Source organism: Oncorhynchus clarkii, chromosome 10 (genome assembly GCF_045791955.1).
Source record: "Oncorhynchus clarkii lewisi isolate Uvic-CL-2024 chromosome 10, UVic_Ocla_1.0, whole genome shotgun sequence".
NCBI classification, from domain to species: Eukaryota; Metazoa; Chordata; class Actinopteri; order Salmoniformes; family Salmonidae; genus Oncorhynchus; species Oncorhynchus clarkii.
Genome location: NC_092156.1, coordinates 42,176,138 through 42,187,275, shown reverse-complemented (window position 1 = coordinate 42,187,275; position 11,138 = coordinate 42,176,138). Strand labels below are relative to the sequence as shown.

General features: G+C 47.0%; 1 protein-coding gene and 1 pseudogene across 1 annotated transcript; both read left to right on the top strand.

The window, feature by feature from the left end:
* The first annotated feature begins 272 nt into the window (after positions 1–272).
* LOC139419235 (endonuclease domain-containing 1 protein-like) lies at positions 273–2,634 on the top strand. Its single transcript, XM_071169205.1, has 2 exons — positions 273–572; positions 2,038–2,634. Exons 1-2 carry the CDS (start codon positions 273–275, stop codon positions 2,632–2,634), a joined length of 897 nt encoding a protein of 298 aa, XP_071025306.1.
* A 2,258-nt stretch (positions 2,635–4,892) lies between these two features.
* LOC139419234 (endonuclease domain-containing 1 protein-like) lies at positions 4,893–9,572 on the top strand (annotated as a pseudogene).
* Positions 9,573–11,138: the final 1,566 nt, after the last annotated feature.

Genomic DNA, 11,138 nt, shown 5'->3' with positions numbered 1-11,138 from the left:
GGGTAATATGTGTCTCTAATATGGTTATACATTTGGCAGAAGTTTAGGAAGTGCATCTCAGTTTCTACCTCATTTTGTGGGCAGTATGCACATAGCCTGTATTCTCTCTCTCTATCTCTCTCTCTCTCACACACACACACACACAGTATAATCACTATTACAGGGGATTTGCATAGCCTAGCCTACCTATGAACAGAGATAGAGATACTTTCAATTTCAGAGACAAGTATACTGACAGCTCCTACTGCACCACTTCGTGAGCACTCTTCTCCATGGTTTTTTGCATCATAGCGCGAGCTCAGGCGTTGGCCTGGGTGTTAGTTCTGGTGATGGTGGAGGCAGAGGTACAGGAGAACTACTCACCTGCGTGCCGCGAGTTCATGTACATGGGCACACCACCACTGGGACTTGAGAACAAAGCACTAAAGAAGATTTGCCAGCGCTACAACGGCAAGCCACGTTTTGTCACCCTGTATGACACCTTCGATCACATCCCCGTCTACTCTGCCTACACGTTCAAGCGCTCTGACGGCACCAAAAAGGTTGATGTGCCCTGGATGTACGAGCCACAGGTATTTTGACAGACTCCTGTATCTTACATTATCTCTGCAACATTGCCTTGTGCTTGTGTCTACAGATGAATCATTTTGTTGTGTTATTGGCAACAATAAGATGTCGATGATCTCTGTGCAAATATAACGAATAGTGAGCTGTTGTGAAAGAGTCCAGGAGAAAGAGTCCATGAGGGTTCACTGACTGAGATTCCTTTAGTACCACTGTTCTTTATCTTATTAAAGCTAAAGGTGTCCGCATACATGGGTTCGGTTTGCTTCTAACAGAACTCGACTAGGCAAAGTGAACGTCTGTGCTCGCATACTCCCTAAAGACCTATGCTTGAAAAATGAGAAAAAAGCGGCAATTTTACTGCGCAAACTGTTTCTACTGGGAAGCATATGGTACATTTTACCATAAAGTTTACCGTATGCTTCCCAGTAGAAACAGATTGCTCATCATGACAACATTTTGTGATGTTTTGGTCTTCGGCAGGTTTTTCTTCGGCTGTTGGGGAACACACATTATTTTCTTGAGATAGGTCTAAGTTTGGTAGTTGAAGTCTATGCCCCTTCATCGGTGATTGCTCTACAGTACTACTCCTAGTAGGATTGGGAACTATGGACCCTATTCTTCAATTAAGTGTTTGCTGTCGTTTAACGAGAAAGGATTTGTTTTAATGCATATTTTTAAACTTGAGAAATACTGCACCAAACATCTTAGTTAAATGTAAAATAAAAAACTAAGAACTCCTTGGCAAAAACCTAAATGAATTACAGATTTATTGATTTATCTTAGATTTATTCACACTGTTTTGAGGAAGTGTTCTGGCTATGTTGTTGCTACAGCGTATATAGAGGAACAAACCGTAATATTGCCTATTTTTTCTTGTTTTTCAAGCGAAGGTCTTTGAAGTAAGTATGCAAGGACAGATGTTCGCTTTCGTCTAGCCGAGTTCTGCTAGGAACACTAAGAACCCAGGTCTGCTAGGAGCTCTAAGAACCCAGTTCTGCTCGGAACACTAAGAACCCAGGTCTGCTAGGAGCTCTAAGAACCCAGTTCTGCTAGGAACACTAAGAACCCAGGTCTGCTAGGAGCTCTAAGAACCCAGTTCTGCTAGGAACACTAAAAACCCAGTTCTGCTAGGAGCTCTAAGAACCCAGTTCTGCTAGGATCACTAAGAACCCAGTTCTGCTAGGAGCTCTAAGAACCCAGAACTGCTAGGAGCGCTAAGAACCCAGTTCTGCTAGGAGCTCTAAGAACCCAATTCTGCTCGGAGCACTAAGAACCCAGTTCTGCTAGGAACACTAAGAACCCAGTTCTGCTAGGAGCTCTAAGAACCCAGTACTACTAGGAGCTCTAAGAACCCAGTTCTGCTAGGAGCTCTAAGAACCCAGTTATGCTAGGAGCTCTAAGAACCCAGTTCTGCTAGGAGCTCTAAGAACCCAGTTCTGCTAGGAGCACTAACCCTCTGCTCTCTGTCAGCTCGCCACAGTGTCTGATTTTGGGGAGATGCAGCCCTTTCCTCAAGGCGACCTCCATCGCAGTTTTGAGGATGCCCAAGCGGTGCTGGAAGACTACTCCAACACAGTGAACTTTGAGCGTGGCCACCTAAACCCTGACGAGCACCAGTCTGACCCCAACGACAAGGCAGCCACCTACACCCTGACCAACGTGGTCCCTCAGGTCCGGGAGTTCAACATCGGCCCCTGGAAGACCCACGAGCACACCATACGCCGCCGCCTCAACAACTACTGCCGCGGCATCGCCTACATGGTCACTGGTGTCACCACCTCAGGGAACATGATCCGCCGCCACAACATTGACCGTGTGGCCGTTCCCACCTACCTGTGGTCAGCTTACTGCTGCATCGACTACGACCGCAACACGCCCTTTGAGGAGCGCACCAAGTTCCCAGCCTACGCGGCCCACGGTCTCAATGAGAAAGAGAGGCCTGAGGTGCTGGAGATGTCTGTTCAACAGCTGGAGAACTTCCTCAAGAGTGTCACCTTTGTGGACAAGACCTTTCAGATCTTCTATGATAACTGTGTATCCCCTGATAATGGCCTGCACATGACTTGACACTATACAAACAATTATGTGTAGCGTAATTTACTTAAACTATAATGTAATCAAAAAGGAGGTGAATCTGATGTGTTGTCTTACATGAATGCTTACGGTTTGCTTCATCCTTCAATTATTTTCTCTCAGCACGCATATATCACAGTAACCTACATGATCGCTCGCCTCATATATCGAATATGTAGCCTGCAAGAAACAACATATTTTACAAATACATTAAAGCAATCCAAGTAATGATAATTGACAATCAGTTTGCCTACTTATAAACCAGTTAATCATATAAACCAGTAAGGTTTTACGTGGCAGATTTATATCTATTTTTTTAAAGATCCCAGTTCTGACCAACACATGTTTTCGCATGTAAAGCTTCCTCAGCTTTTTAAAATCCTACTTTCTCCAATGACGTTCAATCATGTGCACAAGCTCCTTGTTTCTTGATGAATAAAGACTTTCACTCAATTTCCTTTTGTCTCTTTTCTTCAACTAGTAAGATAAAGAAAAGTCTTATTTTGCAATATGAAATATGTTTGGTTCAATAGCAAAAACACACATATTGCAGGTAACACTGTAACTATCTGATGAATGTCCCTTGATTGCACTCACTCACTCACTCTCCTTTGTCTTTGGTCAAAGTCCACATGGAATCTCCTGTGTGCTTTATCTGCCTGTGGTATTGTGCTAATCTACCATTACCACTGCCTTGCTACTTAACCTCACCTGACACTGAAGGCCATATTTGTTCTCCACAGAGATAGATTAGAGAGCAGGTTTTTACATTTTACAGTCTGCCAACCATGTCAAGACACACTTCTGTGTACATGGAGGAGATAGGAAAGACTGAAATGACAAGACAAAAGAGGCTTGTTGACAGAATGCTTAGCATATGTGTAATGGTCGTCTGATGAAGAAGGATCGGACCAAAGCGCAGCGTGGTAAGTGTTCATGATTTTTATTAACACTGAACACTAGAATACAATAACAAAGTGAGAAACTACAACAAACAGTTCTGTCAGGTGCAGAAAACACTAAACAGAAAATAACTACCCACAAAACACAGGTGGGAAAGGCTGATTGAGAACCATACCCGGCCAAAACAAAGAAATACAAAACATAGAAAAATGAACATAGAATGCCCACCCAAATCACACCCTGACCAAACCAAAATAGAGACATAAAAAGCTCTCGAAGGTCAGGGCGTGACAACATGAGTGTTCCATACTACAGAGGGTGCTCAGTAAAATGAGTCCTCTCAGTACATTTCATGAAAGTGGGGTTATGATAGGTGATAGCCAATAAAAGGCCTGTCATACTCTGATTAGACATTTTAAGGAATTGAATGAAAGGGAGCATTCAAAAATAGCAGAAGATGTGATATACCGCCTAAGAATTTGATGTAATCCTTTAGCCTATAGCAGGGGTCTCCAACCCTGTTCTTGGAGAGCTACCTTCCTGTAGGTTTTCGCTTTAACCCCAGTTGTAACTAACCTGGTTCAGTTTATCAACCAGCTAATTATTAGAATCAGGCGTGTTGGATTAGGGTTGGAGTGAAAACCTATAGGGCGGTAGCTCACCAGGAACAGGGTTGGAGATCCCTGGCCTATAGCCTATAACAGGGATATTAAACTCTTAGCCTACGAGGTCTGGAGCCTGCTGGTTTTCTGTTCTACCTGTTAATTAATTGCACCCATTAAATAAGTCCCTGATTGGAAGGGCACAATGAAAAAACACTGTGGAACTGGAGTTCACTTTGAGGGGTCTATAGCCTCCCTAGTGAGTGTACTACCTCCTCTGCCAAGATGACAGGGTCTTTATGGCATTTATGCTTGGTCAAGTTCCTGCTCATGCTGTTCGCCCTAAAGTTCCCCCTAAATTGCTAGATTAATGGTAGAAATGGGATAGTCTCTCAGGCTGATATTTGTTACTGTGTCCCTGGCTGCTTTGGGGTTTGTGCGCAGGCCACTTCTAGATAGATGGTAAAGTGTGGAATGGAGTCCTTGTATGTTAGGGTACAATTGCTATATTCTATTATTCCCCCACCAGTTACAGTAAATTCACATAAGTTCACATAAGACTATGCTGATTGGATAATAGAGAACAAGCCAACACGTGTTCTTGTCATTCACTCCACACAAAATGGTTGGATCCCTCTATCACATTATTTACTCACTTTGCATATCTGGGCTTTGGCATTTCAATTCTAACTGCACACCTTACCTTGTCTTTCATTTCACTCTCCTGCAGTCATGCTGGTAAGAGCCATGCAATTATCGCCAGGCTGTATGGTGTTGGCGTTCGCCCTGTTCCATAGTGCACCTCAAGCCACTGTGGTCGAGGACTTCAACCATGTAGAGCGATGCAAGAACTCCTTATATATGGGAACCCCACCACGGGGAATCATTAATGACAAACTGAAGAAGATCTGTCAGCGCTATGCCGACAAGCGACGCTTTGTGACCTTGTACGACCCCCAGAAATGCATCCCTGTCTACTCAGCCTACTCCTTCAAGAAGACAGAGGGCGGCGTGTGGACTACTTCTGGATGTATGAAACACAGGTCGGTCAAACTGTTTATTGCTGTTTTTGTAAGTCTACTCCTCAAATGTGATGTTATAACCTTATGTTTTTCCTATCGGAAAATGTTTGTAATTTCAAGTCCCTATTCTGCAGAGACCGGAGTTGAGCTGTTACACCGGTTAAATGTTTGATAGAAGCCTTCCCTGAACACTGTAGCTTCTTTCCCTTTGTATCAGAACTCAGGATAAGACACAGATGCAGACAGATTGGAAACAAGGTCTGTGGGACATAGGTTTAATCCTAAACAGATGAAAAGTGGGTACGGGGCAACAGAAGACAAACAGCAGAAGGGCTAAGAATCTTGGAGATGGGGAAAGGGCCGATAAAACGGGGGGAAAGTTTGTGGGACTCCACCCGGAGGGGCAGGTCCTAAGTGGACAGCCATACCCTCTGCCCGAGACGATAACGGGGAGCCGAGGTCCGGTGGCAGTCCATCTGTAGTCAATACCTGGAGATGGTCTTGAGAAGAGCCGACCGGGCTCTCTTCCAGATATGCAACAGCGGCGAACGAACATCTGGGCCGAGGGCATGCTGACCTCTTGCTCCGGGAAGAGCGGGGGCTGATATCCCAGGGAACACACAAAAGGCGCGTGACCAGCGGCTGAGCAGGGGAGGGTGTTGCGGGCGTACTCTACCCACATGAGTTGCTGGCTCCAGGTGGTGGGGTTGGCAGAGACAAGGCAGCGAAGAGTCATCTCCAGGTCCTGATTGGCTCGCTCCGACTGGCCATTAGACCCGGAGGACAGGCTGGCCGACGACCCAATTAGTGTGCAGAACGCCTTCCAGAACCGGAATGAGAACAGAGGATCCCGGTCGGAGACCATGTCCACTGGAAGTCCATGGATCCGGAAGACGTGCTGCACCATGAGCTGGGCCGTCTCCTTGGCTGAGGGTAGCTTGGGAAGAGGAATGGAATGGGTGGCTTTGGAAAACCAGTCCACCATGGTAAGGATAACAGTGTTGCCATCAGACAGGGGGAGACCCGTGATGAAGGCCAGGGATATACATGACCAGGGACGTTGAGGGACAAGAAGTAGTTGCAGGAGGTCAGCCGGAGCTTGCTGAGGAGTCCTATTCTGGTTACACACGGTGCAGGCTGCGACGAACACAGATACGTCAGGAACCAAAGTGGGCTACCAAAAACGTTGTTGTACAAAAGCCTGGGTCTGAATGAGCCCATTCCAGAACTTGGGAAAGGGCAGAGTCCAGTCCCCCCCCCCCCCCTTCCCCCCGGGAACGCTGTGCTTCACAGACCTGGTTCTCTATACCCCAGATGAGTGCAGCCGCGAGACAAGAGATAGGAAGGATCGTCTCGGTGTCCGATGGTGTAGCAACGGGGCTATAGAGGCATGTCAGTGCGTCCGGCTTCACATTCCTGGAACCCGGGCGGTAGGAGATGGTGAAGTTGAAATGGGTGAATAGCATTGAAGTTCAGGCACTTGGCAGTGCGGAGATATTCTAGGTTCTTGTGATCTGTCCACACCATGAATGGGTGTTCCGCCCCCTCTAACCAGTGCCTCCACTCCTCCAATGATATATTCACCGCAAGTAGCTCATGGTTACCCACGTCGTAATTCCTTTCCATGATGTTGAAACAATGGGAGAGGACAGGACAGACCCCACTTCGACATCTGAAGCGTCGACCTCCACCACAAACCGCCAGGACGGATCCGGGTGGATTAGGATAGGGGCGGTAGTAAATTTATCTTGAGGTCCAAGAACACCTGGTCTGCAACTGGAGACCACTTAAACGGGACCTTGGGAGAGGTGAGTGCTGAAAGGGGGGGATCCAGGGTTCTGTAGCCCCGGATTAACCAGCGGTAGAAATGGACGAACCCCAGGAAGCGTTGCAGCTGCTCTCAGGAGTGTGGGTTGCGGCCAATCCACCACCGCTCTCACCTTTCCAGGATCCATCTGTATGTTGCCTGCAGCTATGATGTATCCAAGGAAGGAGATGGTGGAGCGATGGAATTCGCATTTCTCCACTTTGACGAACAGCTGGTTCTCCAGAAGATGCTGGAGGACTTGTCTGACATGGAGGACATGTTCTTGAAACGAGCGCCAAAAAACGAAAATGTAATTAAAGTAGATGAACACGAACCGGTTCAACATGTCACGGAGAACGTTGTTAACCGGGGCCTGGAACACAGCAAAAGCATTGGTCAGTCCGAATGGCATCACTAGGTATTCATAGTGTCCGTTAGCCGTGTTAAAGGCGGTCTTCCACTTGTCCCCTTCCCGTATCCATACCAGATGGTAGGCCTTCCGGAGGTCCAACTTGGAGAAGATGGTAGCACCCCTGGAAAGGCTCAAAAGTCGAGGCAGTGATTGGAAGCGGGTAACAGTTTTTAACCGTGATGTCATTCAGGCCCAGGCAGTCGATATACGGGTGGCAGAGTCAGAAGGACGGATACCCCCTACAGCCAGGGAGTCCTCAATATACCTCTCCATCGCCTTGGTCTCCTACCCGACAGGTAATAAAGCCGCCCCCGAGGCGGTGTAGTGGCTTGGAGAAGGTCGATGGTGCAGTCATAGTGCCGATGAGGAGGAAGTGCGGTGGCACGGGCTTTGCTGAAAACCTCCCGGAGGTCCTGGTATTCGGCGGCAACGGCGGAGAGGTCCAGGCAATGCGCATGGCAAAATGGGCTCAAACCCAGGATAGAACCAGTAGCCCAGTCGATCAGAGGATTATGCCTCTGGATCCAGGAAAATCCCAAAACCACGGGTGCATGAGGGGATTTAATGGGCAGGAACTGCATAGACTCACTGTGATTAACCGACACTCTCAGGTTAATGGGAAACATCGTGTGGGTGACTCTGCCAATAGAGCGCCCATCCAGCGCTCTGCCGTCCATAGGAATAGAGAGGGGTTGAGTGGGGATTCCCAGCTCCGACACCAGGGTAGCGTTCATAAAGCTCTCGTCAGCCCCAGAGTAAATGAACACCCGAAGAGATTTGGGCTGGTCACCCCACAACAGGATAGCATGGATTGGGGTACGAGAAATGGAAGATGGGAAACTCCCCATATGGCTCACCAGTGTACTCGTACCTACTTGATAAGCCTGAGCTTTAAATGGGCAGGTAGATAAGGCATGTCCCATAGCTCCACAATACAGACAGGTCTGGGTGTTTAGTCTGCATAAGCACTCAGCAGGAGACAATCTAGCCCTGCCTAGTTGCAAGGGCTCCGGAGGAGATGACTTGACAGACCTCGGTGACTTCCGAGAGAACTCGGGTGACATCTGAACCACTCGGAAATGTGGACTTTGGGGATTTCCATTATTCCTCAGAGGCAAGGTGGAAATCGAGGATGAGCGTCGGCAACAGGGAACAGACTCCCTCTCCCTCCTACGTTCTCGTAGCTGCCCATCGATCCGGATGGTCAAGGCTATGAGGGAGTCGAGGTCCAGGGGCAGCTCGTCTTTAATCACCTCCAATAATCCGTGAAGGAATGTGTCGAACAGGGCTTCCGGGTTCCAGGCATTCTCAGCCGCCAACTACGGGAATCCTGACATAGTTGGAGCAGCTTACAGAGAATCTAACACTTTACGTACCTCTGCCCCGAATTCCTCCAGACTGAGACAAACGGTGGATTGTTGCTCCCACACTGTCGTAGCCCAGCCAAGAGCCCACACCTGGAGGGGGGGTAGAGACAAGCACTAAGACAGGTGAAACAGATAAGGGTGTGACACTTTGGTTCAGCCTCATCAGTATTATCCATATAGTTATTTTGACACATTGCTTACATTTGTTCCATTTAATTGGATACTTCATCCAACATACCATAAACAAAATTCCAGTGTTGTGTATGTTTATAACTGTGTAGTATGGTGGAAGGTAGCCCAGTGGTTAAGAGCGTTGGGCCAATAACCAAAAGATTGCTGATTCAAATCCATGAGCCAACTAGGTGAAAAATCTATCTGTGCCCTTGAACAAGGCACTTAGCTCTAATTGCTCCTGTAAGTCGCTCTGGAGAAGAGCGTTTGCTAAATGACTAAAATGTAAATGTAGTGTCTACAATCTGTGAGCAATGCACTGATCCTCCTCCCCGCTCTCTCCAGCTGGCAGAGGTTGATGGGAATGGGAATATGCTACCCTCCCTTACCGCCTACCTGCACATGAAGTTTGAGGACAGCCAGGCAGTGCTGGACGACTACTCTGACGTAGTCCTGTATGAACGAGGACACCTGAACCCAGATCAGCACCAGTCTGACCCATATGACAGTGCTGCCACCTACATCCTGACCAACGTGGTCCCATAGATCAGGGAGTTCAATATCCGGCCGTGGCCTGAGCTCTGCGCATCCGTGTTCGCCTCAACAACGCATTCGCCTCACCGCCGGTGGGGTGACCACCACCGGTAACATGATCCTCCGGAACAACCTGGAGAACTTCCCGAAGACCCGGACGGACGTGGACCAGAATCTGCAGATCCCCTATGACAACTGCATCTCCCCCTCTCCCCTTCCTCTGTATCTCCACCGCACCATATAAGAGCTCCTCAACAACGCTCACACACGCCTACTCTGTGTGCACAAGGGTTTACAACTATCTCCATAGATCTACTATTATGTGCTTATTATAATGATTAAGCATGTATTTTTAACATAACAATTATATAGTACTTGTGATGCTTTGGCAAAGCTTCCATTATCGAAGATCTGCTTTGCAAATGACTTCCCTTGTAGCGTAATTGTTCCTCCATTCTCTGTATTTGTAGCATTCTTTATTGATCTGCCCCCTTATAAAACAGCTCAGTGACATTCAGACACAATGGTTCAGTGTGTCAGCCATTCATGGAGAGGTGTTATCGGCTCACATTTGGCAAAAGTGGCTGTAAAATGGATACCATCAACGATAGTTCTGAGCTGTGAAGGACATCTTCTTTGACTAAAATAAATTAGTTATTTGACTTCCCGGTGCCATTTTTTACTGTTTCAACCAGTCACACACAATGTTACAGTATGAAGCATAATAATTTAGGGTCACAATTATGAAAACGGTGTAATTACAATTATTGATACATCCATAGACGGGGTGGTTGTTTAGAAACAAAACCAACGCGTGCTCAACTATGGGGCAAAGCAGATGGAGCTGGCTTAGACTGTTGACAACATGAAAACTATGTTATGTCTCCAAATTTTGGGGGAAAACATAAATACATTTGCACAATGAGCACTTGTTGTCTCTCAAATACATTATTACTCCCTGACGAAGGCCATGCAGCTAAGAGGATTCTGTGTTATGCACTATAACCCGTTACCATATATGCGATTGAATATTATCTGCTGTTGGCTTGTGTGGATGTATGTGTAATGCAACATAGCTGACTTGAAACATTGTTAACAGTTTCAGGGCCATGGGCCTTTCTCATGATGGAAAAATACAGAATGACATGAAGACAGGAACTGTGCATTGAGTTGGGGGGGGCATATTCAGAACGTAGTGTTGCGAGAACAAACGGTCTTTTGTTAGATAACAGGAGCCAGGTGCCTGATAACTGTATATTCTACACAGCTACAACGACTGACCGCTGAAGCGCTTAGGGGGCTGGGACCAGCCTCTGCGCCAACAATCAACGATAGGCTGGGTGAGTCTAAACCACGTCCAGTCTCTACTCTGACAGGCCAGCTCGGAAGCAGGAACTACCTCTGTCAGAGTATATTTATAATATCTTTGTCAGGAACAAGTCAGTTCTCTGTTTGCCATGCGAGGTGGGACAGAGAGCCCGTATATACGAGAATTGCATTTACCACTTATTGCTTAGCTAATAAAAAATACATAACATACAATCAATCGGTGACTCATTGTCATATTTATCCTGATACCAGATTCGAATTGACGCAACCCTAAGAATTGGTGACCCTGATCTGGTGAAGGACTTCGCTGGACATTGGCGTGCCAGCCAATTGGCCGTTACTGTCGTTGGA